The sequence below is a fragment of the Notamacropus eugenii genome, chromosome 4 (assembly GCF_028372415.1).
Source record: "Notamacropus eugenii isolate mMacEug1 chromosome 4, mMacEug1.pri_v2, whole genome shotgun sequence".
Taxonomy (NCBI): domain Eukaryota; kingdom Metazoa; phylum Chordata; class Mammalia; order Diprotodontia; family Macropodidae; genus Notamacropus; species Notamacropus eugenii.
Genome location: NC_092875.1, coordinates 340,578,898 through 340,605,387, shown reverse-complemented (window position 1 = coordinate 340,605,387; position 26,490 = coordinate 340,578,898). Strand labels below are relative to the sequence as shown.

Genomic DNA, 26,490 nt, shown 5'->3' with positions numbered 1-26,490 from the left:
TAGTGCTATAAAATACAGGACAGAAAGAGTTTTAAATGATGGGTGATTAACAGTGCCACAGAGAAGCTGAGTATGATAAGGAGTGTGGGAGAACAGCTTACTCTCATAGAATTTTGAGGTTAAAATGGTTTAGAGGGCATTTGGTCCTACTCTGTCCTCAGTGTAGGAATCTTTCTCTAGTATTTCTGACAAATGATTTTCCAGCCTCCTCTTAAACACTTGCATTGTGATAGATAACATTCCACCTCATAGAAGGGCAATCATTGTTCAGTTCTGTTGGACAGATTGAGCTCCACAAAAATTATTAAGTGCCAACAATTCAACAAGCATTTATTGGGTGCTTACTGTGGGCCAGATATTGTGCTAAGTGATAGGGATTCTGAAACAAAAATGATCAATCTCTGCCCTCAAGGAGCTTGCTTCCATCCTATTAGGGTGATTAAACCTGCCCACAAACAAGTCAATACAAAGTAATTTGAAGAAGATGGGTCTTACTTAGAATTAGGGTAATTGAGGAAGGTTTCATGGAAGAGAATGGTACCTAACTTTATCCTCAAAGGAGTATAAGTTTATGGGAGCTAAAGATAGAGGTGGGAATATTGCCCTCCAGACCCAGGAATGGTGTGAGTGAGTGAACAGAGATAGGAGATGATATACATAATAGGGTTTGAGAAATAGTTTGTGGCCTATCTTAGCAAGAAGATAGTGTGTGGGAGAGGGATTCATAGGAAACAAGGCTGAAAAGAAAAGTTTGAAACCAGAATGTGGAATGTTTATTATTAGGCTGAGGAGTTTGTATTTTATCTAAGGCAAAAGGGAGTCATGAAAAGTTTTAGAGCAGGAGAGTGATAGACAGACCTCTGCATTAGGAAAATCATTTTGGCAGCAGTGTAGAAGACAGGTAAGGGAGGGAGACACCAGAATTGTGGAAACACGTTAGATGTCTAGTATAACGATTCCAGTAAAAGAATTAATAATGATTAATAATGACAGTGTGTATGTGTATGTTCATCCTTCATTGCCGAAGAAGACCATTCCATCAGAGAAATAATGACATGACTTGCACTTGACTTTGTTTTGAGTGAGAGTGGGCTGTGCAGGTCACCAGCCTCACTTCTCCTTCGGAGCCATCTGAATCCAGTGACCAGATATTCATCAGGATGACTGGAGATGACCCAGGATGACGCAATTGGAATTAAGTGACTTGCCCAAGGTCACACAGCTAGTGAGTGTCAAGTGTCTGAGGTGAGATTTGAACTCAGGTCCTCCTGACTCCTGCACTTGTGCTCTATCCACTGCACTACATAGCTGCCCAATAAAATGACAGTGATGGTGGCTGTAGCTATCATTGTTAAATCACTTAAAGGCTTGTAGAGCACTTTACAATCGTTACCTCATTTGATCTTCATAACAACCATATGATAGAGGTGCCAGTATTATCATTATTTTAAAAATAAAGAAACCAAGGTTGAGAGTTAAATGATTTGCCCAGATAAAACTAAGCAATGAGTATCTAGAGGAATTGGCTATAGTAGATGCCTAATAAATGTCATTAATGCATTGACTTGAACCTAACTTTGGGTCCAACACTGGATACTACCATGAATTCATTAAGAACAAGCCACAGCAAAATAGGGTTTTATTAAAAAAAAAAAAACACAAAACTTTTTTCCCTAAGGTTACTAATTGTGGATAAAGTTGAAAGTACTAGTGGAAATATTATTTATATATAATATACCTGAATTCCAGAAATGCATTTGACAAAGCTACCCCTCTTCCAAACTTAATATTTCTGTTTAAGGGTGCACTGTTATTCCAAGGTCCCGGGCTAACAACCTCAGTATTATGGGTGACTCTTCACTCCCCAGCATATTCAACCAGTTGACAGATTTCATTGTCTCTATCTCTGTGACATCCTTCCTTCCTCTTCACTCACACTCTGCCTCCCTTGTTCAGGGCCATGTTACCGCTGTCTCTGTATTGTTGCAATTAACTTCTAATTAGTCTTCTCACTTGAAGTCGAACCCCCTCCAGTCTCTCTTCCACACAGCTCCTTAAAATATCAGTCTGATCATGTCAGTCCCCTGATCCATAAACTACTGTGACTCCCTAGGACCAACCAATAGGATCTAATTGACACTTTGAAACCGTTCAAATTTTATCCATGAGGATAACCTGAAAAACACTTTGTCAGATCCCTTTCTGAAATTCAGGTGTTTTGTACTCAAAGCAAACCTGCCAGTTTAGCGATGCTAACAAAAAGAGAATATCACGCTATCTTGTTGTATCATGTTCTTATTGATTTCGTGGTAGTTTTCAGTGATCTTCTTTTTCTAACTTTTAAATAATTTTTTCCAGGGACTGACATCAAAGTAGTTTCTACATTCAAACTCCTTTCACCCTTTTGAAAATTTGGGCAGTATTTGCTCATTTCTAGTCTTTTGACAATTCTTCCTTTCTCCACAGTTTCTCAGAAATTATTGACAGTGGTTCCTTGATCATGTATATGATTTTTTGCAGTATCTGGGATCAAATTTCTCTGAGCCTGGAGTTTTTAGCTCATTTAAAGAAGCTTGATGTTCTCTTGTTATCTTTCTCATCTACTCTGGACTCTAATTCTTAAATATAATTTTTCTACCATTACCAATCTGAAAATTCTTTTATATGGTAGAAGTTGAAGCAAAATATGCAACAAGTGTCTCCTTTTAATTTTTTTGCTTCCCTTAGAGTTTTTCTGAAGCCTTATCTTATTTGAGACTTGAACTGTTCTGGCTGCTGTCACCATTTGATGCTACTGTGTTGTGTTCATCTATGATTACACACCATTCTACCTTCTGAACTTTTCTTATTCTAATTTATGTTACCCACAGTGCCTGAGTGTCCTATTTAAATCAGCTACTCTCTATATAGCCATGAGCATTACCATGCCTTGGACTTCATCATTATTATGAGTTTTTCCTCCTCTAAGGTCTTGAACTCTAAAATACCCTATGTGACCATAAGTTCTCACCTTTTTCTTTCCATCTGTCTCACTCTCTTACTTCCACTGAACTTGCTCAACTTCAAACAGTTTCAGAATCCTCAGAAAAGATAAGTAGGTTCCCAAGACCTAAAATTATGTAGAAGTCAGCTCAGAAGTGATGGGAAACTCTCAAAAGTCAAAATCTGAATACACACCCACACAAATTTATATGAGGAAGAAAAGGGGGAGTCATTTCAAGAGTAAGGAATCTCATTGATCAATTTAGACTATTCCTTAAAGATACAAAAGATGGAAACATGGCAAGCAACGTAACACAAATCCAAAAGCATGGCATGGCCAGGAGCACTAGAAGTTAGAATGATCTGAGGTTCACTAGAATAATGCTGAGGACAATTAGAAGGGGATTTTGTACTGGAGAATAAGAGGATCAAATTGTATCACTCTTGGCAGAGCGGATGGAATGACGATAGCAGACAGTGGCAAGAAGGCAGAACTACTCAATTTTTATTTTGCTTTTCTCTGCCAAGGATAATTATCCTGAACTAAAAAGATGGGAAAATTGCTAATAGGTAACTGAAATCCAAAATAACTAAGAAGGTAATACGAGAAAAACTAGTTACCTTTAATGAATTCACATCACCTTTATTCTAGAATAATGAATTGGCTATTATGATTTTGTGCCATTGTCAGGGGCCTTGGAAAGATCAAAGAGAAGAGTCCTCTAGAAGAGAACTAGAATAGGATAAATTTCCCAATTTTTAAAGAAAAGGGAAGAGAATGAAGTCTGCCAAGACTTGAGATTCCCGACAAAATTCTGGAGTGTTACATTAAACAAATATTTACCGAATGTATCTCACTAGCAGTCGACTAAAACACTTAGATCTTTTTCTTGAATGAACTGCTGGTAATATACATCTTCTTTCCCCCCCTTTTATTCCATATTTGTGCAATTGATTTTTCTTTTTAATTTAAGAGCAGTGCTTTACATTTATCCATGGTAAATTTTGTCTTATTGGTTCCTGTCTAGTGGAGTCTTTTAAAATCTCGATTTTCTCATCCAGTATATTAGTGATTATATTTTAGTAAATCCTTGTAAAATACAATAGAGGTTTAGATAATTAGATTCTCTAACTCAGTTCAATTCCACAAACACTTATGAAGTGCCTACTTTATATTGCCTAATTAGATTTAGGTAGATTTCAAACTGGTAGAATAACACAATCCAAATGGCAGTCATTAATGAGTTTGTTATTTTGGAGTGAGATCTCTAAGGGGGTGTCCTTGTACTGCTTAATACTTTCATCATTGATGAAGATAAAGGGGTACTTATCAAATTTACACATGACATAAAGCTTCATTGACCAAAAAAATTGAATGATAGAATTAGGATCAAGAAAAATATTGACAGGTCAGACAAAACAGATAAATATAAGGTCCTAAACTTGAGTTTACGAAATGTTTAACATTTGTCATGATCCTCTTCAGAAAATGTGGGTTTTGGTTTTTCAGTCTTCCTGAGCCTATTATTACTGGTTTGAAATAGTCCTTTGTATTCAGCCTTTATTATATGTCCCTTTTTCCATCTTTTCTGCTTTTGGGATTATATGTTTACAGTTGGAAGGGACCACTGGGGACATTTAGACCAACCTTCTCATTTTACAAATGAGGAAACAGAATTCCAAAGAGTTTAAGTGAGATGTCCAAGGTTGCACAAGTAATAAGTAGCAGAGATGGGAGGTGAATACACATTTTCTGTTCTTCAGTCCAATGGTCTTTCCACTATAGTATAGCCACCTCTTTACAATCAACTGCTCTTCCTGTTATAGTACTTATCCTCTCAAATATATGCTCATCATAAAACTTCCTAGGTAGCTTTACTGCTCTCTGTCGATGCTTTCAAGTGTTTCAGGTGTTCAAATTACATTTCCTCTCTTATTCAGCTTGTTTAAAATTATAAAATCAAAATTTTGCTTTTGAGACTTTCATTTAGTTAAAAATCCTTAATCAGTCTCTCTTCTCTCCAATCCATTTTTCATCAGCTGTCTAAAGGAGTATCCTACTATGTGGCTGGCTATATCATTCCCTTCTCAAAAGTTTTCAAAGGTTCACCATCCTCTATAGGATAAAGTCCAAACTTGTCAGTGAGTATGCTATCCATGACCCTTCACATTCTAGCTCTGGTATACCTTTTCAGTTTTCTTTCATTCTCTGAATTCCAGGTAAGTTTCTTCCCTGATCTAGTCTTACATTTTTCCAGCTTCTGGAATTCATGCAGTCTCCCATGCCTTTCTTATCTCACTGAAATAATCCTCTTTTTGCAAGGTTCAGTTCAGGTACCACATCATCCATAAAATCTAATCTGATCCAATCCAAAGTGATCCCTTCTCAAATTTTCATAGTGCATTTCTTCTCTGATTTTACCCTATTGAACTTATATCATATTTGTGTACACTTCATCCTGCCAACCAATTAGATTCTAAACTTTCCAACCATATACATTTTTCATTATTCAGAACACCCAACAAAGAGTGGATACTTAAGAAAATTACATTGAATTAATCATGAGTTTTTAGACATTTTCTTGTGAACTTTTAGAAATTTACTTTTAAATAATAAAGTGGGTAAAGATATTTTGATGCTGATTGGTCACTTTCATGACTATTATAAATTCTCAGATTCTTTGATCACTGTCTTTTCTGTCTCCTCTTCATCCCCAACCATTTTTTCCTTGTTGGTTAGAAGATGAGTCCAAAGTAACAGGTCAAGGAAGGTACCATTTTCTTATTTTCCAAGAAAATCAAAAGCAAAAAGTTCACCAGCTTCTATGTATGTAATTTAACCATTCCCCAATCAGTTCTTATCTACTTTGCTTCTAATTCTATGTTACTAAAGAAAGGGGGTATTATAAAATACTATGGTGAGTTTTCTTTTTAACTTTTACATCCTTGAGGCAGTAAAATTGCTTGGTTCAATTGTACTGATATTTTAATTACTTTCTTCATATAATTCCAAACTGCTTTCCAGAATGGCTGGGCCACCAAGAGTGCATTAAGTATGGCACATTTATTTTCTTTTTCTTAATATTTTTTATGGCACATTTATTTTCAAGCAGCAGCAAACATTTACTGGATGTCTGCTATGTGCCAGACACTGTCCTAGGTGCTGAGGTCATTACAAAAAGCTATAAAATATGGCTCATGTTCCTGAGGAGCATACAGTTAGTACAGGGATATAAACTGTATACGTGCACAAAGACAATTAACAATACTAAACATTAAATCAGAAATGCCAAATGAGCATCCCTTATAGTTAGAGCTATAAGACTTTCAATGGAGAAAGAAATTACTTCCAGTTGCCATACTCTTAGAAGCCTTCTTGCTTCTCCCCGCCCCCCCGCCCCGCCCCATGAAGGTACGAACTGGAGCCGAGACTACAAAGGTAAGTAGTATTTGACTAAATGACAAGCAGGAGAGAGGATATTATGAGTGAGAGAATTACTAGAGCCTTTGAGGCAAGAAAATAGGAATGTATATTACATTTGCATTGGTTTCCAAAAAAAATCTATTAACATGTGCAACAACTTCCTTGTCCTAAGTGTATTTAGGATGTAGCAAGGATAGAGTGTGCAGGAATTTGGAAGGCTTCTTGGGTGAGAAAGTTATAATCCATTGGCCATTGGTTACTGACCACATAAATTGTCAAGGGAGGAGGAGGAAGATAGGTCTCAAAGATGTTCTTTAGGAGTCTGATTGTGGATAAGATAGTCCTAAGTCTGCTACAGCTATGTTCATCAATTTATTCCTTAGCAAATAATGGTGGATAAAATTAGCAGACATCTGGAAGAGGCACATATTTCAAAGTTATTTTGGTCTGATTCTATAAAGCATAGTATGAAGAATATGATTGGTAGCTGGTCTTAATAAACAGTGAGTTCTGCCTGCCTAAAATGCAAAACAGATGTATCTTTGTTCTTTTAAACTGACTTTGATGAATCAACTATATGTGACGTCAGGTCCAAGCTATTGGGTGGTTGAGTCCGGCTCAGAAATATTTTAGAATATAAAAAAAGTTTCCATTGTAGACATTGAGAGAACAAAGTGAATTCCAGCACACTGCTGTTAGCGTTGAAGCAGGTTCAGAAACTAAGAGGCCTCAATCCAAACTCTCAGTATTGGTATTTTTCTAGGGAACTACTTTTTTATTTTTAGAGCCATTGCACTGAGCCATCCTCCTTTTTCCCCATCTCTGCACTTTTCAGATTTGTTGTTTAGAACCTTCACAGTTGGGGGGAGGGGGAGGTTGATTGGATTATTTATGCAAATGCTTCCAAAGAGATAGGATTAATGCAGAAAGTACAGGCAGTATCTGGGGATCAAGTAATATTGTCTTTTTTTTTTTTTTCCTATTTAAGCTGTTATGAATGGCGTGCATTTTTCCTTTATCATTAACATCTTGGCTTTGCTGTACTTCTCTGGCAGACTGACCCATCAGTCAGTTTTGCACTGTAGTCCATGCAACAGGAAATCTGCTCACTCTGCAGGTGTTTCAGCCATAAACAAGCAGCAACCACAGCCTCCTCTGTCTTTTTACGGAAACCCTTTGGAATTTAACTTTCAGATACAAATACTTGGAGCAGTTGGCAACTGAGGAGTATGAAAAGGAGCTGAGAAGTCGGAGTACGAGCCGAGGCAGGACTGAGCTCTGCTTAGACTTGAGCGCTCCTGCCACCCCGTCCTCTCCAATTCCTAAGTGCATTAGCCCACCATCTCTCCAGTCCCAAGAGGAGCTTAAAGAAACTTCAACATCCCAGGCAACAACTCAGCCTGTTGAAGGTAAGTGCAAGAAAGAATATAGGGGAACTGAGCCATCTGACAATGAGAATTTTCTTCACTTAGCTTAAGTCTTTTGTTTGGGCAGCAGTCGCCTGCTGTTCATATCTTTTCAGTACAAAATAATATTGAGATACCAAAGAGGGATAAATTGAAGCCTGTCACATAGATTTCTTCCACCTGCCTCTATCTTCGCTCATTTCCTTTCGTAGGCTACTTTCTGGTGTCTTAGTAGCTGTCTGTGTTTATGCTAAGTATTGATGATATGTTGTTATGTAGGATAACTGAAAAGAAAAACACTGCTTGGAGCAAGATATAACTTTGACATTTGATTCTGAAACTAGAAATAATTACAGATTATGGAATAATAATAAAACATCATCTTGTGCCATTGTTAGGGGAAAAGGAACTTTTATTACCAAGACTATAAGAACAGGACTGTCTAAGCAAACTAAATTGTTGTAACTGAAGCTAAAATGAGTTGAATACAGCACAGGGAAAAAATGTTGATTTAGAGAAAAACAGAAGCCAGACAGTAGAGAAGAAATAAAATAGTTTAAAAGTTTTTCCCCTACTTTCAGAAATGTTACTAGCATGTGGCCTGTGTGTACACATGTGTGGAATTTCCCTAGGGAAATTCTGCATGTACTTTTTACTGTTTTTAGAGAAAATTGATTGTATGCTGTCCACTGCCAACTTTATTTCTCTGTTATTTTCATGATTTCTAATGCATGTTAAGGATCAGTTTTCCTGCTTGCTTTTTGCCATGTAGTATGGTCCCTGTACTGAATGGTTAATTAATACAGAAGTAACTGTCACAGTTTTGTTTAATTGCACATTATGGACTGAAGTTAGCCAACTAAACAGAACAGACATAGTAAATTCGTAAGTCTAAAAGCATTTACTAAATATAATATAATAAAATATGGTTTCATTCAAGTCAAATGGTGGCTCTACAACCTCAGGGTTGAATGTAATCGAGAAATTCATTGTCTAATTTGTCTTTGTCTTTGTGACTGCATAAGGAGCAAGGACCTGGAAATACCATTTCAACAATCAGTAACAACCAAATATTATAGTCCCATCTAAGACTACTGTGGTTCTATAGACACTGATCCCTAGATTGAGAGAAGTGTTGTTAACTTCCTGTGAGACTAAAATTTTGGAAATTATGGCCATTTATCTACAGATCTAATTTTCAAGTACTATCTCATTGAATGTGAAGCAGTAATATTGTCCATTCACAAACCTACACGTTAAGGTTCCTGTTTTGAAGCATCATTCTATTGCCTGATCTTAATGGTGCCAACAGTTATATTTGTCAATAGCCAGTTGAAGAAATTCCACTGGAACGTTTCATTTCACTCTTTCAATCTATATTCTGAACAAACAGTAATAGTAGCTGGCAAACTAGCAATAGTAGCTATTGCTTTTAAGTTTTGCAAAACATTTTACGTATTTCATTTGATCATCACAACAACCCTTTGAGATTAGTTTTATTATTATTCCCATTTTACAAATTGGAAAACAGAAGCTTAGCAAGTTAAATTACTTGCCCAGCATCATGTAGTTAGAAAGTGTCTGAGGCAGGATTTGAACTCAAGTCTTTTCTGGTCCATTGTGCCACCAAGGTGTCTTTTTTGAGCCTGAGCAAAGGCAACTTACTCCATCCTACCCTAATCAGTATCTAAGACAAACAAAAAACATGTTCAACTGTGTTATTCAGTCATATCTGACTCTTCATGACCGCATTTGGGTCTTTTGTGGCAAAGATACTGCAGTAGTTTGCCCTTTCCTTCTCTAGCTCACTTTACGAATGAAAAAACTGAGTCAAACAAGGTTAAGTGACCTCCCCAGGGTAAAACAACTAGTAAATGTCTGAGGTCAAATTTGAACTCAGTTCTTCTGACTGCAGACCTCTATCCATTGTACCACCTAACTGCCTGATGGTCAACTATTAAAAGGTCGTAAAGGGTTAATTCATGGTCCAAGTTAGCTCAGTAGACTAGCATGAAACAATAGTCAGGACAAGATCAGCAAGGTACAAGAGGGACCTTTCATCCCTCAAGTCAATGCTTACTAGTCATACTTCTATGTGTTTTAGCTACATTTTCCTGAGGTTGAGTTTGGCCAGCTACAGTTCATTGGATGGCCATCCTCTGAGGTCATGCAATCAAAGAACACCAGTTCTGTAGTAGGGCAGACATGAAGATATTTACCAAATCTTTATGAGGAAGCACAAAATATTTACTTTGTGTAACCCATTGAAACTTGAAATGATGTCAGATTTTTGAGTTTGTTATTATCGTCCCCTCACGCAACCCTCCGCTAGGGTTAATTGAGAAGTTGTTTTGTCAAGAACAAACAGTAAAATTCCTGGAAATAGAATGCTGAATCTAGAGGAAAAAAAGTATTGAATATAATTAATGTCCTAAAGAGAGTAATTTTTGATTTCCAGGAGTATGTGAATTTTCCTCCATAAGCTGAATGAGTCCATTGGAAGTTAAAATAACCTTTGCCCTTCTTTGTTTGTTGACTGGCTGAGTGAATCTACTCTCTTTATCTTCAATGCAAGAGTATTTGGGGACAAGATAGAATTGGAATTACAATGGGGTGGATTGGGACACCAAAGGAGCTGCTGAGAATGATTTCTGGCGGGGCTCTCTGAAATTGGAGATGCTCTTAAAAGTTTTGGTCAGTCATGTTTGCTGGTTATCTCAGCGGCATTTCTTCTATCTAATCCAGAGTACTTATGTTGCTTGCCTTACAAAGTTGTTATGAGGAAATCATTATGTAAATCTTAATGTCCTTCATAAATGTGAACTGTCATTAGTCTGTTATAACAGGACTTCTTGTCAAATGGTTAAAAAAAAGTGGAATTTATTGGTAGATGCACCCCCATTAGATCGAGAAAAGTGGAGTCATCCAAATCTTTGAACTACTGAAAACATCTGGTATCATGTAGATGAAATATCTAGATGATTGACTGAACTTTTCACTTTTTATCCAGATGTGTTGTCACTGAGGGATGGCACATGATCTTTTTACCGTTCTATCTTCCACCTCTCCAAAGAAGAGACTCCTAGTGATATATATATATATATATATATATATATATATATATATATATATATATATATATATATATATATATATATATATATATATATACATATATATATATATATATATATATACGTATACATTTTAAAAGTATATTTGCTGAGAGGAGAGGTAGAAGAGAAGAAGATCCCAGAGCTCTTGTTCAGAATATGAGCTCCTTTAGAAAACTCCCTCTGTCAGGTGTATCACAAATTCCTAAAAATTCTTAAAAGAAAGAACGTGGAATACAGTAGAGAGTGTTAGATTGTTCCATGAAAACCTGAGTTCAAATCCTATCTCAGAAGCTTATAAACTAGATAGCCTGGGACAAGTCACTTAACCTTTTTCAGCCTCAGTTTCTTCATCTGTAAAATGGGTATAATAATAGTACTTACCTCCCAGAGTTGTTGTGAGGGCCAAATGATATAACATAGTGTTTATTATTATTAGCAATAACAGTGACAGTGACAGCTAGGTGGCACCATAGTGCACAGAGCCCTGGACCTGAAGTTAGGAAGACTCATCTTTGTGAGTTCAGATCCAGCCTCAGAAATTTACTGGTGTGTGACCCTGGGCAAGTCACTTAATCTTGCTTACCTCATCTGTACATTCATACAGTATGTACAAACTGTATATACAGTTTCCTCATCTGTAAAATGAGCTGGAGAAGGAAATGGCAAACCACTCCAGTATCTTTGCCAAGAAAACCACAAGTGGGATCATGAAGAGTCTGACACAACTGAAAAATGACTACGCCAATAATGATGATGATAATAAAAACAAAGCCAGCCCCCACTGCATGCCTTAGAATCACATCTTTTTTTCACCAGAGACCTTCCCAATCAGCATACCTCATCAAGCAGTGGTGTTACTTGCCATCCAGTCATAACTGTGATATGTTCCTCAAATTACTACTTGAGTTACAGAGAGGCGTTTGCCCCAGTCTGTTCATAGGCAGCTGGTCTCCCGGGGCCAGCAGCAAGCATTTTTCTAAAAAGCAGTCCTGAATTCATTTTTGTGGTGTGTTCCTATCACCTCCAGCACAAATGAGGCTCCTACTCACAACTTTGATATCGTCATCATCTTGCTCCGCAACCAGCTGAACTGCCCCACAAAACTCCAGGCACTTTCTTTCATGTGACATGCAGTTCCATGCAGTTTCTGAGGCATAGAAATAGATTCCATGTATTCTCTTGATAGAGTTCTTAGCTTGTTAGCATCAGAAGGACCTCAGAGATCACCTAGGGATGGTATCTCAGAACCTCAGAGACCGCATTGTCCAACCTGTACCTAAGTAAGAACTCTGTCATCACACCCAACAGGTGCCCTTATTTTAATGATGAGAAAACTGGCTGTAAGAGAAATTTAGAAGCTTACTCAAGAGTCGCACAAGTTGAAAGAAGAGCCTGGTCTCCTGCTCGGGTGCTCTCCTCATTATGCCACAGATCTCTTTTAATTTCCTGCTCTTCACTTGCCCTGCCCTACACATTTAAAAGACTTTCATCTTTGACCTTTCATGTGTTATCATTAAATAATCATATGCTATTGAATTCATAGCATGGAAGCTCTTTACCAGTTCACCTTAGTCAAAGAAATAAGCACAGCTTTCAAATTGTGGCATCTTTCTTCAATCTGATTCCCATGGGAGTTATTCTAAAGATACAAAGGTTCCTGTCAGTGCAGTTGACATGCTAAAGATAACATTTATATTGATGTCTTTTTAGAATGCCCATTTCATAGAAATTAAACTGGAGTTCCTAAAATAAAAATGAATATAATTGATATCTTGAATACTACATATATTGTTCAACTTTCTTTTTAAACTTGGCATGACCATGATATTAACTGGTATATCCATCCTCATGCTCATTTGTTGTATCTGAACATATCTAATAAATTATAAGTGTGACTGGTAGTTTTGTTCAGTTGCTTGTTACTTATTTATCTATAGCCTAAAGAATTTATTTATATAGCTTCAAATAATTCAGATAGAAATAAGAAAAAAAAGGCCTCGAAATGTTGGACTTTGTTGTTAGTAGACATCCAGATCCATGTAAGTCACATTTTTGTGTCTAAAGTGCAGAAATTCTTTGGTCCTAAAGAACAAAAATATATTTTTGTAAGTAAGTTTATATGGCTTGAACTTTTTTTCCAGAAATAAAATTTAGACATTAAAAGGACCAAATTCCTTTACCTGGTTTGGGAAGTTGGAGAGAAGGAAGCTATACCTTGACTTTACCTAGCATTTCTTGAGTCTGGCCCCTCCTGATGGCCCCTGTATCACTCAGAAGCTACTATCTCTTCCTCTACAAACTCTCCAGTCTTTCTTGCTTTTCTGTTCCAAATTTTCTGTTAAATCCAGCTGTTGGGTCAAAAATGGGTTTTCTGATTCCCAAATCCTGTTCTTTTCTCAGTACTCCATGTTGCTGAAAAAACTTCAAGCAGCAAGTGCTCATTGAACATGTTCAGGGATGTAGTTCATGTCTCCTTTTTTTCTTTGGTGAGCTGCTTTACTTGCTACAAAGTCCTTAACTTCTGTGTAATTGAAATATTTTTCCTTTTAGTATCTATCAGGGTGGAGAATCTGTGGCTGGCCTCAAGGTTCCTCACCCCTGAATCTACAGGTCTCAATTCTTTCTTCTGTAGCAATGCAAAATAAAACCGTTCCTTTTCCTAAATGAAAATTCTTTCATCATTGAAGACAGAGATCTTGTCCCACCTCAGATTTCTCTGTCTTTAATTCTGTCATAATTACTCTGTAAATAAGATACTGGCCACCATCTTCTAGAGGTAATCTAGCCTGTAGCACCTTGTAACATGGCATCTAGAATTAACCATATTTACAATAGACAGGCCTATTTACAGGATAAGGTCTGATTAACTCTGTTTATTGTGAGATAATTATTTTCCATGAGCTGGACATCATGCTACTATTAATTCATCCTAAGGCTTTATTAGATTTTTTTTAAAGCTACTTTTCATTTGGAACTTATGGAAGTGATTATTGAAAACTAAAAACAAATTAATAAATTTGGAAAAAACTACTTTTTACTTTTATATATTTATGTATGAATTACATCTAGTCTACTTCAGTAAGGATTGAGAGCAAATTATTAATGTAAAAGTGAATAATTAGGTATAAAAAGGGTTTAGAGACAAATCATCTAAAGGGAAGCCCATTTCTATGAGTGTATGTTGGAGAAGGGGATTTCTGAATTATATGAGAGGGAACAGATATTATGAGAAGACACTTGCTAATAATTGCTACTCAGTTTGGGTCTAAGTTTTCTAGACGGAAGGGACAAAATAAAAACTCTTGAATTATAGAACTTTCACTGTAACAAAAGAAATCATTCAGATTTATCTGAAACTTTTTTTCTGGAATTGAACTGAGGGAAAAACTCACAAGTCTTTGTATAAGAGTTGGACATCATAACAGGCAATGTCTTCTTCCTCATTTTTGAGAGGCAGAATAGTGTAGTGGAAAGAGTATTGAATTTGGTCTCAGAGCACCTGGGTTTTAATTTCATCTCTTGAGTCTTGCTACCTCTGAGCCATGTGGCAAGTCATTTATTTTCTCTGGGCCTCAGTTTCCTGATCTGTAAAATGAGGGGGTTGGACTGGATGACCTCTAAGTTGTTTCCAGTTCTAAATCTGTGATCCAATAAGAAAAGCATATGAAGGTTGTTGGAAGAGGGTATTCATGTATCAATTTTCTTTGATATCTGAGAGAATAAAATTAACTTTTTGTTCAGTGAACTTGTGCAGAGAAAGAGAATATGATTGAAGTATTTTGATTTCTTATGATTCAGCAGTAGAGAAGGTGTGTAATATCTATATTTGATGCATTGAACTTAATATAGAAGATTCAGTTGTTCACATGTCCATTAGACTGGTTTTTAAATATGTGTTGTCCTTACTGATTCTTGGGAAGGTGTTCGAGCTCAAAACAGTTCATGACTGGGTTTGCTAGCAAGTGCCCACAGAGCAGATACTCCCAGTTGCTAGAGTGAAAAACCACATGTTTTAGACACCAGACATGAGGAAAATAGTACTGGCATTCTGTTATATGGTTTGGCCCAAAGACAGTCCCTGTTTGTTTAATCAAAGACTGATGATAGGTTGATGAATACTGCAAATCATCTTAAATTGCTTTTAGCTGTATTCTTGATGAGACAGATTAACTATTCTAACAGTGATAACCAGGAATCACTAAACTGTATGTTTCTGAAAATTGCTTGCTTCTCATGAAAGATTTAATTTGAAAAACTCAGTCCTGCAGTTTCTCAAGAAGAAAGCCAGTAAAGAATTTAGAAGGAACACCCAACAGATTAATGGGACAATATAGATATGTTAGTTGTTTTTATTGTTCCTGTGCAGATTTCAACCCTTCTACACCATAAGAAATGGTTTTCACAAGTTACTATATTTAAAATCACCACCTTCTACCCTCTGATGATAAACTTCTCCACACCTAGTTGGCCAGTCCTCAGACAGCAAGCACTTCATTCATCAATTATACTCAAAGTCTTTCCTGCTTAATGAGATCTGCTAAAACTTGTGCACCACAGTATAGTCTCAGGAAGCTGCTCATAAGCATGTTAATTCCAAACAACAAGGCACCAGGTAACAAAAAATGAACTATATTGTTGAGAAAAGAGCATGTAGATGGTCAAGTCACTAGGTATAGATGAACTATATTCTAGAATACTGAAAGAATAAGTAGATGTGATTGCTAAAACATTTATCAATGACCCTGTGAAAGATCAGTGAGAATGAGAGAAGTGTTCCAGAGCTCAGAAAAAACAAATCACACATTATGGGATTTAGAGGTAGAAGGAATCTTAGAAATCATCTCCTCTAATCCCTTCATTTGATGAGTGAGGGAACTGGGGCACTTAGAAGTAAAGTGACTTATCTAGCTAGTAAGAAGAAAAGCAGAAACTTTGCTGGTAAGTAGCAAAGCCAAGATTTGAACCCAGATTTGTTTTCTCAGCCCAAATTGAAGGCTCCTTCTGGGCCACCATGTTGCCTCTAAATGTGTTGATTTTCAAAAAAGAGAGAGAGAAAATAAGCTAGTCTCCTCCTGGATATCAAGAAAAAGAAAGATAGTCCCATACTTTTCAAACCTGAGAGGGTCATTGATACTATACAGATCATCAGAAACACACAACTATAGAAAGTGTTCGAGAACTCATGTGCTAATTGTTATTGTCAAGCCTCCCAAGTCTCTGCTGTCCATTCAAGCCTTGGAGAGGTAAAGCAAACAAACGGTATTGACAAAAAAACAGACCTGTCCTGTGCCAGCAGGTTCCAGATGACTCTGCTAGTTAGAGCCAGGACCATGTTTTTCACCCAGAAAGGCAGAGGGAACTTTGACCTTATTCAAATACATCTATCTTAGATGAACAGACCCCCAAATGCCAATAATAGCAGAGCTAAGTAAGGAGTTATCGGGGGGCTATCTTTATTATGGGATTAATCAATCTTTCTGGCTGTTTCTGTTTCTTTTCCTTCTCCTTCTAGGGAAAGGAGCCTCCTCTGGCTAGATTGCATCAGGAAAGAGTCCACAAATTGCAAAGACTTTGAGACTTTGACCATTGTTCTTGGAAAAATTGTAGAACATATTATTTGAAAGGTGATTTGTGATCATTTAGAAAAGAAAGCAACAGGCAAGCCTTCATCAAAGACAGGTCCTGCCAGACTAGCTTCATTTCTTGATATGGAAACTAATATAATGGGATAACAAAACATGTAATAAACAGTCTGTTAAAGTCTTAAAATGAGAAAGAGAGAGAGAGAGTGAGAGAGAGAGAGGTAAGGGCTACACGATGGTACAACTCTGTGAATTAAAAATTGGTTGAATGATGACATCCCAAAAAAATGGTCATTCATACATAGCCAAAAAAAATAGACATGAGAAAAAATATGATACATAATTAAAAATCCTATCTAACCAATTATGTATTCATGTTATTGATAGAAAGAAATGGGATGTTTGGATGAGAAAAAGACATAGACACAAGTTATAATTTTATCCAAGAGATTGACCTAGTATCCTAACAGCACCTTATTCTGTAATGACTTCAGTTACTTGCCAGATGGAGAGATGTGACAGCCAAGGACAACATCAGCTTTGAATAGAAACTTATCTATAAAATCTTTTGGGAAATTATTGCAGAGAATTATGAGCAGTATCATCTTAGAAAACAGATAAATGGAGGATATAATCAGTTTAAAGAAAGCATGGCAAGAGCTTCAACAAAGCTAAGCCATCACAGAGGCACTTAAAGATAAAACTTGAAGCAGAACAACAAATAACAGAAAGAAAAGATCTGCAGAATTTTTATAGCAGGTTTTTTATCATCCAGAACTGTAGAGTCACTACATTTGAAAGCCAGTAATACAATTCAAAAAATGTTTATTGAGGAAGTAGAAATGGCATGAAAGAATAAAAACAGAAAAAAACACAGCTTCCCCTATTTTTCCATTACTCTGGAGGATACTGCCATCTTCTCATTCATCCAGGTTCACAGCCTTGGCATCATGCTTAATGGCTGAGCCTAACATGTGCATCTGATTTGTAGTCAAATCTTGTCATTTCTGCTTCCACATCTCTCCTTCTTTCTACTTTCATAGACATCACCTTCATTCAGGCCCTCATCTTCCCTCTCCTTTACTATTACAATATCTTTCTAATTGGTTTTACTACATCAAACTTCCCCTCACTCCAATCTGTCCTCCACACAACTAACTGCCAAAGTGCTTTTCCTAAAGTCTACATGTGACCATGTTACCACCTACTCAGTAAGATCCAGTGGCTTTCTATTACTTCTAGAATGATATATCTTTTATTTTTCATTCAAAACTCTTCACAGCCTAGCCCTTTCCTTCCTTCCCGGTCTTCCATACCCATTATCCCCCTCCATGCACTCTGAAGTCCAACCATACCGTTCTCTTTGCCCTCCCTAGTATGCAGTGTTCCATCTCTTGGCCTTGCTCATGCACTGCATACCTGCAGGGCCTCACCTCTACCTTCTAACTTTGCTGGCTTCCTTCCAGATTCAGCTCAAATGCTACCTTCTTCAGGAGGCCTTTCTCAGCCCTTCCCGGAAGCCAGTGTCTTCTTCTTTAACATTATGTTTCATCTCACTCAAAGTGAGAATCTGATAAGACCTTATCCTAAAAGGCCACAGTCTCCCATTGCATTCTGGGCCATCTCCAGTCATCCTGATTAATATCTGGCCACTGGACCCAGAGGGCTCTGGAGGAGAAAATGAGGCTGGTGACCTTGCACAGCCCTCCCTCATTCAAATCAAAGTCAACTGCAAGTCATGTCATCATCTTGAGATCATGGTCCTCTTCGAGAATTAAGGACAAACACACAATTCTATAGGTATTTTGTGGGTATCTAATTATTTACATTCTGTCTCCCCCATTAGAATGCAAGTTTCTTGAGGATAGGGACTATTTTTGGATTTTTCTTTGTACTCCCAGTGCTTAGATTTTATATAGTCCAATCCCCACATTTTATAGCTATTGTAGAAACTGAGGCCCAGAAAGTTTAAGTGACTTGCCCAAGGTCACACAAGTAGTAAATGTTGGAGCCAAAACTTAAACCCTCTGACTCTAGATATATTGATTTTTCCACTGCGATACAGTGTTCCAAGTAGATCAGGAGACCAAAATGAGAAGCACTGAATAGAAATGGAGGGAGACACTTAGGCTCAGTGTAAGGAATAGCTTGCTACCTTGCTAGCTACTACCTCAGGTAGTAGACTCCCTATCACTAGGAGTCAGCAAGTATGGCTCTTTTAAATCACTTTTTTCCATTATCCAGAAAGATTTATACTTTTATAATCTTTCTTCCCAAAGACATACTACGCCCAACAATGTTCCAGATCCACGGTAGACATTGTCCCTAAACCTTACTCTCATATCTCATTAGTTAGATCCCAAAGAACCCTTTTGTCCCACATGATCAGAATAGCAGTTTTGGGAGAAAACATTGATTCTTTGAGAACCATGAAGAAGGAAATTATGCACGTATCAAAACTGTCCATCATACACAACTTCTTTTCATTGGAAGAAATAAGAATTTACATTTACCTAGAGAGTTGTTTAAGGCTGTCACAGAATACTGTCCTCATAATCTGGTGGGGGTAATTAGTCCAAATATTAGTATTGTCTTTTTATAAGATTCATTCTCATGGAAACTTATCCATTGAATGAAAACTACATGTATGTAGATAAATCCGTACAAAATATGTACAAACTAATTTACAGGATGAAGTGAGGAAGGATCAGATGAAGAAATTGAAACTCTGAGGGGTTAATTGATTTTCCTATGGTCACAGAGCTAGATTCAATCCAAGTCTGCTGAATCAAGGCTGGAGCTCAGTCACCAGTACAACACTGCCTCTCAGAATAAGCTGAATGTCTTCTATCCTGATCCAAAATTTCCCAGATCCTTCTTTGTTTCAGAAATATTCCAGTCTTCCAGGCTCCTCAGAATAGAGTTATGTTTTCTATTGATAATTTCAAGTGCTAAGTATGTTATGGCAAAACTAGTATGGGAAGCCCTTAGTCATAAAGGTCTTTACCATTCCAACTGTGTGTCTGGTGGGACTCAAGTTCAATAACACCAAGAGTCAAAGTAACTTGGAGGAAATGAAAACATTTGGCGCAGCTAAGTTGTCCATCTCTGGAGTTAAAATAAACAATGAAGGCCAGATCGTAAAACAGTCAATAACACTTGCTTCTTGGTGAGATATTTACTTGTAGTTCCTGCCAATTTTATCTCATGGACTACCATCTGTTATTAACAAGATGTAGTGACAAGTAAGTTTGGCTATATATTTTCTTCTTTGGTTCAATAAAGTTACCACTAGATAATTTAGAAAACTGGATAATAGTGGCTAGCATTTCTATAGATCTTCCAGGTTTGCAAAATACACAGTTTATCTCATTTGATCCTCACAGCAATCCTATGAGGCAAGATATTATTATCCCCATTTTTTTTACTAATGAGGAAACTGAGGCTCAGCAAAGTTGTGACTTGTGCAGAGTTACATAGCTAGTTAGTGTCTGAGGATAGTGGAAGTCAAACTCAGGTTTTCCTGACTCAGTCCAGCACTCTGTCCACTGTACTGCCTTCCTATGTAATAATATTCTCAGCTGTCTGAGTTGTAAGACTTTTGTCCAGGTGCTGAACATTGTGTTATTTGTTAGACGTCCTATTTCTATATTCAGATTATACAAGATGTGTGAGATGAACCTACAAATACAACTTTTTCTTGCTATCTCCTCAGTAAAGAGGAAGACATTTTTACATAAGATTTTTCCAGCGTCTGAAAATACTCTTTGAAGAGTCCAAATGAGGAAAGGTCTTACTTTGAAGGTCAAGGTATCCAAATGCTCCTATTTGCATGTGGCATTGTACTAAGTGCATCAAGCCCTATGACCTTATAAATACCTCTTTAAGGAAACTAATAGTTAAAAAATAATAATATCAATAAAAATAACATATTCACAGAAGTCTTTAAACTTTAAACAGTTTCTGACGTTCCTGGCATTATCTCATTTTCTCACTATTATGAGCTATTTGCCCCCCTGTTACAGATCAAGAAACCAAATCTCACAGAGGTTAGATGCCTTGCCTTTAGTCATATCACAACTAAGTGCAGATGGTAGGATTTGAATCCTGACTCTAAGTCCAATGTTCTTTTCATTAACTAATAGTTGGGGAAGGTGATCCATAAGGAAACAGTCTTCAATCAAGCTTCAGCCAAAATAGCACATTGACTTAATTTTAAAATGTGACATTTGCGATTTACTGTATATTTATCTACTTTGTTGTAGGCAGCATATGGCCTAGAGTTGGCCTTTAACACCTCTGATCTAAGTGACCTTTCATATCTAAAATTCTGTGCCCTCCACCTGGCAGTGATCTGGATAGAGTATACATTCAGAATAACTCTTCACTTTCTCTCTCCTTTCAATCTTGCCCAGATGTTCTCTCTGTCCTTCTTTATTCCTGCTTTCTATGCACTTCTCCATTTTTATCACACCTGTGTGTGTGTGCATGTGCATTTGTTTAATAAAATACACTTTGCAGTTGGCATATTTCAGATAAGAACCCAAGCCCTGAGATCCCTTTATTGGTTACCGCTACTTCATGCACTTCTATGTAATCAACCAAGTCTGTTGCTGTCATTCCCAATCTGAGTCTCTATTATTTGCTCCTGAGAAGTACTGAGCAGCTTCTCCACTCTGCTCTTTCTGTCTCATAAAAGTTATCTTACACATTATCCTGACTGGCAGTTTTGTTTGGGTCTTTTGCTCCTTCTCAGTAGAATTTTAGTTTGAAGATTCCTTGGTTAGGTTGGCCAGTCTTCTGCCAAACATATTATTTGCTGTTTCAGTGAAGAGCACCATGTGCCTTGTAAGGACCCTTTGTTCTAGAGTCCTGGGCTGTGTCCCAGCAACCAAATCATTTTCTTTGATACAATCTATATAGCCAGCCATTCACTTTTCTATTTATTCCTTTGTCTTCATAAGTAACAAACTTTAACTGGGATAATAGATGACAGTATGACTTATGTTCCTAAATCCTTGACTTTCCTTTCCAGAATTGTAAAGTGTTTAGAGATACAATCCAGGTTCCTTCTGACTGTCATTTATTTTTATATGAATCAGCAGAAGGAAACTGGTCAGCTGGTTTAATGGTTCTTGATCTGTTCTTTGTCCCATCTTGTCTACACAGCCATGGAAGAAAACATACCTACCAATTTATTGTGTTAGGTTAATATGTATTTACTTCTATATTCCTTCTTTTACTTTACATTGCATTAAATATGTGTTTACTTCTATTTTATTGTTATGTTAATGTGTATTTACTTGCATTTACTTCTAAGTAGGGAGTTTTCAAAAATCATGATACATTTCTTCTTTCTGAGACCAGTAAAAAAATTGTTCCCATCTGTTAATGCTGTGGGTCATCAACTTTAGGGGTGTTCTGTGTATGATGGGTAGGAGCTTCCTTAAGATTTCTGCAACTACCCTTTCTGAGAAAGTCCTCACACCTTTTATGGAGCCCAAGTTGTGCAGAGTTGGGGGGAAGGGTTATCTGTTCTTCCCTATTTTTGTCTTCTCCTATCCCTCCACATCGGTGTGGATTCCTTGGAACTGGCTGCCTTCCTCCTCAGAATATTTTGTTTGCCTTCTTTCCTGCTGTATTTCTTCTCTCTCCTCTAAGACTGCTACATCTTCTCTAATTACCCAGAATATAAAATGGTACCTCTCAAACCTTTTTTCTTTCTTTTACTAGCACAATGACAAGATGGCTCTTGTAACAAAGAGGGAGTCATAGAGGGGTCTTGGAAGGGACCCCAAGTCAAATAGTCCAATTCCCCCCTTAAGCAGGAAGTGCCACTACCAAATAAATCCCTGACAATTGATCATCCTCCTGAAAACCTGCAACAACGAGAAATTTTCTGCCTATTAAGTAAGTCAGCTCATTCTACTTTGAGATAACTCTAATTATTGGGAAATTTGTTCTTATTTTTGATTTGAATTTAGCCTCACTGTAAATTATAACCTATTGATTTCATTTTCTGCCACAGGCAGATTTGGAACAGGTGGCTCCCTGGGGCAACACAGTTACAAGAGCTCCCTCCAATATATTAAAATAGCACACAAAATAACAACCATAATACATAGAGCACAGCATTATTTTTAAATAACTCTGGGATTTAAAGCCCTTCACAAACTGGTCTCAACCACCTTTCTGGTTTTATTAGACGTTACTCTCCACATATTACTGAATCCAAATTGCTCTCTTCTATTCATTACACACAATAATCCATGTCCTCTCTCCCTACTTTTGCACAGGCTGTTCTCAAATGACCTTCGTCCTTACTTCAACCTTTTAGCATCTCTACTTTCCTTCAAAATTTAGCTAAAATGCCACTTCTTACAGGAGGCCTTTGCTGAATCCCACAGCTACTAATGCTTCCTCTAAAAGAATGTTAGAAACACATTTGACACTAATAGGTATCAAGGAAAATTTATTACAGCAGAATTCAGAGGAATTGAACACTTTGGCCAGAGTGGGCCCCCACCCTCTTTTCAGAAGGAGGGAGTCGAATACAGAAGTGAGATTGGCTTTATACTGTTAATTCAGGACAGATCCTCCCATCAGAAGATGGATTGGTCCGTTCTCCATTAAGTCACTATCTTCTCTACATGCCCATTACATAACCACCCCTGGTGTGATTCCCCCTCCCAAACATGTTTCAACATAGGACCCATAATCTGAAAATGGAGGGATAATTTTATTAGGCTGTGTCTGCTTATATACATGAAGTCCATTAAGCAAGAGCAGTGAAGAAAAGCCCTCTCCAGGTAACTCTAGGCCGTTTTCCCTGACTGGTTCTAGCTAGCTTTAGATTTGGTCCCTTTATCAAGAACTCTGTAGTTTTCTGAAGGCCAGTGTCTGTCTCCTGATTGGTTGAGCCCACCTGTAGTCTGCTAGCCTTCTTATTATCTGACTTTTTCTTAACGACTTCATCAACTAATAATAACTTCTGTGGAAACTTAACTTTTTGCTATCTCTCACAAAAATTACTTTGTATTTTTTCCTATATATTTTGTCTATGTGTGTACACATTTTCTCCTCCAACAGAATATATGTTTCTTGTTTGCAGGGGCTATTACATTTATGTCTTTGTATCCCCAGCACTTAGCACTATGCTTAGAAAGAAGTAATAAGTGCTTAATGAATACTTATTTATTAATTCATTTTATAATTAAGCACAATAGGAAGCTGGTTTTAATGCCCAGCATAAAATTTGTCACTGTCAAATGAAATTTCAGTTACCTAAGTAATACTGATTTCTTGAACAATTTGTTGTTGTGTTTGTCCTTCATTCTGAAAGAAGACCATGATATCAAGATGATGACATGATTTGCAGTTGACTTTGATTTGATTTGATTTGATTTGAGTGAGGGAGGGCTGTGCAAGGTCACCAACCTCAGTTTCTTCTCCTGAGCCATCTGGGTCCAGTGGCTTGATATTCTTTAGGATGACTAGAGATGGCACAGGATGCAATGGGAAACACTCATTCAATGAATAGGCCTCTTTAAGTATTTATGCCAGGGATGGTCCCTTTAGTAAGAAGAAAAAATCAAACTAGGAGGGGAAGACCCTCGGGGATCCTGGGCAAAAGAGAAACAGTTACCATTTAGTATTTACATTCACTCTGTGCTAGGATGGTGGGGACCTATTGTGCAGTTTATGAGCTGCAGAGTGAATTGGGCTTAAGGCTTGGTCTTTGAGCAAGAAATCTAGCCAGTAAACCCAAAGGAAGAAAGGTGGCTTTTGGCCATGGAAGTGTACCTTCCCCTGGGTAGAACACCTGAGGAGAGGAGAGAAAAAGAGAGGAGAGCAGAGCAGAGCAGAAGAGAGCAGTGGTGAGGAGAAAAAAAGAGGGAGAGAAAGAAAGAAAAGAAAGAAGGAAAGAAAGAAAGAAAGAAAGAAAGAAGGAAGGAAGGAAGGAAGGAAGGAAGGAAGGAAGGAAGGAAGGAAGGAAGGAAGGAAAGAAGGGGAGGAGAAGGGAGGAGAGGAGAGGAAAGATCATCAGGATGATGACATGACTTGCAGTTGACTTTGATTTGATTGAAGGAGGGCTGTGCAAGGTCACCAACCTCACTTTCTTCTCCTGAGCGATCAGAGTCCCGTAGCCAGATCTTCATCAGGACTACTGAAGATGGCCCAGGATGCAAGTTTGAATACTATTGACACATCAATATATCACATTTTTTTTCATTATGTAATTTGGAATTTAAAATGTGTTTGCATTTCTTAATACTTGTGGTCCATAATAAAATTATACTTAAATTGCATTTAAAACTCAGTTCTACAACAATGAGAAAGCAAAAGAGTGTACAACTAGCTATTTAAAAATAAGAGAGAAGAGCATGGCACAGCAGGAGAGTTGAGCTTAAAATCAGAAGACCTTCACATGAATTCTGGTTCTGACAAAAGTTACCTGTGTGGTTTTAGTCAATTCACTTCACTTTCTTTGTCTATAACATGAGGAAGTTGGGCTAGATGTCTGCTAAGGTCCCTGACATTTATGATCTTGTGAAGAATGAGGAATTGTAGGGGGTCCTGAAGTACTCACCCCTCTCTGCTATCGTTATCCATTCCTGGGTTTTGACCTTTAGGCTTAAGCATAGTCTCATCCCTTTTGGGTATCTAAACAACCCTTCCCTTTTTAAATGACACATTTCCTTGTAGTCTTGTTGGTCCCCTCAGGAAAAGAAATAGTGAACACCTTGGAGGTCACTGCATCAATTTCTTCAGTGTCTACCTTTCTTCTGTCTCCCCAGGAATCGAGGGGTGTTTTTAGCCTCATCTCCTTAGTCCCCTGGTGACTGACTGCTGACTGTTTCTGCTTCGGTTTTCTGTTCCCCGGGTGGAATTGAAATGACCCTTCCTGTCACTTCTTTACCATTCACCTGCCCAATGGCAGGCAGGTTGCCAGGGAACAGATGCAGTGACAGAAAGAAAATGAGATCTGAAAATGCTTGTCAGAGGCACCTTGCCAGACAGGTGTGTCTTTCAAAATCCCAGAGAGGGAAAGGACTTGAGAGGTCATTTAGTCCAGACGTGTCAGATGTATAGACTTACATAGCACTCTGGAGTATGGCTTGAACCAGATTCAATGTACTTTGTATCTAATTTTAGTGTGTTGATGTATTAATAAATACATATGTGTCTATATGTATATATATGCATATATACACATATAAAAAAGCATGCAGTTTCTAAATCAATATGCAGCCCACAGCTTAGCAGTCCCTATTTCTGTTTGTTTGATACCACAGATGTAGTCCACCTCTGGCCAGAGTAGGAATCTGCTCTCCAGTATCCCCAGCATTTATCCAGCCTATACTAGGAGACCCCCTCCAGTGATCGGGAGCTCACAATCTCTTCCCAAGACATCCCATTCCTTTTCTGAATAGCCTATGTGTTAGGAAATATCATATATTGAAACACTACCTGCTTGTCAATCAATCTATTAATATTTATTAAATGCTTAGTGGCTGCCATTTGGGCTGTTAGGTGGCTTAGTGGATAGAGCATCAGGCCTGGAGTCAGGAAGACCTGAATTCAGACCTGGCCTCAGATACTTACTTGCTGTGTGACCCTGGGCAAGTCACTTCATCCTGTTTGTCTCAATTTCCCGTTCTGTAAAATGAGCTGGAGAAGGCAATGACAAACCACTCAAGTAGCTTTGCCAAGAAAACCCTAAATGGGGTCTCAGAGAGTCAGACATGACTGAAAAAGGGCCCAGAAACAAAATATGCCAGGCATTGTGCTAAGCCTGTGTGTGACTTGTACCCAGTGTTCCTAGTTCTGCCTTCTAGGAACAAACAGAATTAACCTCTTTTCCATGAGGAGTAGAAAGAGGGCTAATCAGTCATTTTTCCTTCTCTGCCTCATGTTACAGATGAGGAAACTGAGGCAAATAGAGTTAAGTGACTTGCCCAAGGTCACACAGCTAGTAA

At 37.6% G+C, this 26,490-nt stretch overlaps 1 protein-coding gene across 1 annotated transcript in view; it reads left to right on the top strand.

Moving 5' to 3' along the window:
* The window catches only part of FHOD3 (formin homology 2 domain containing 3), a 707,140-nt gene that overhangs the window by 608,883 nt on the left and 71,767 nt on the right, over positions 1–26,490 (top strand). The window contains 1 exon segment of the mRNA XM_072599353.1: positions 7,601–7,815. Within this exon segment, the coding sequence (XP_072455454.1) occupies positions 7,601–7,815 (215 nt within the window).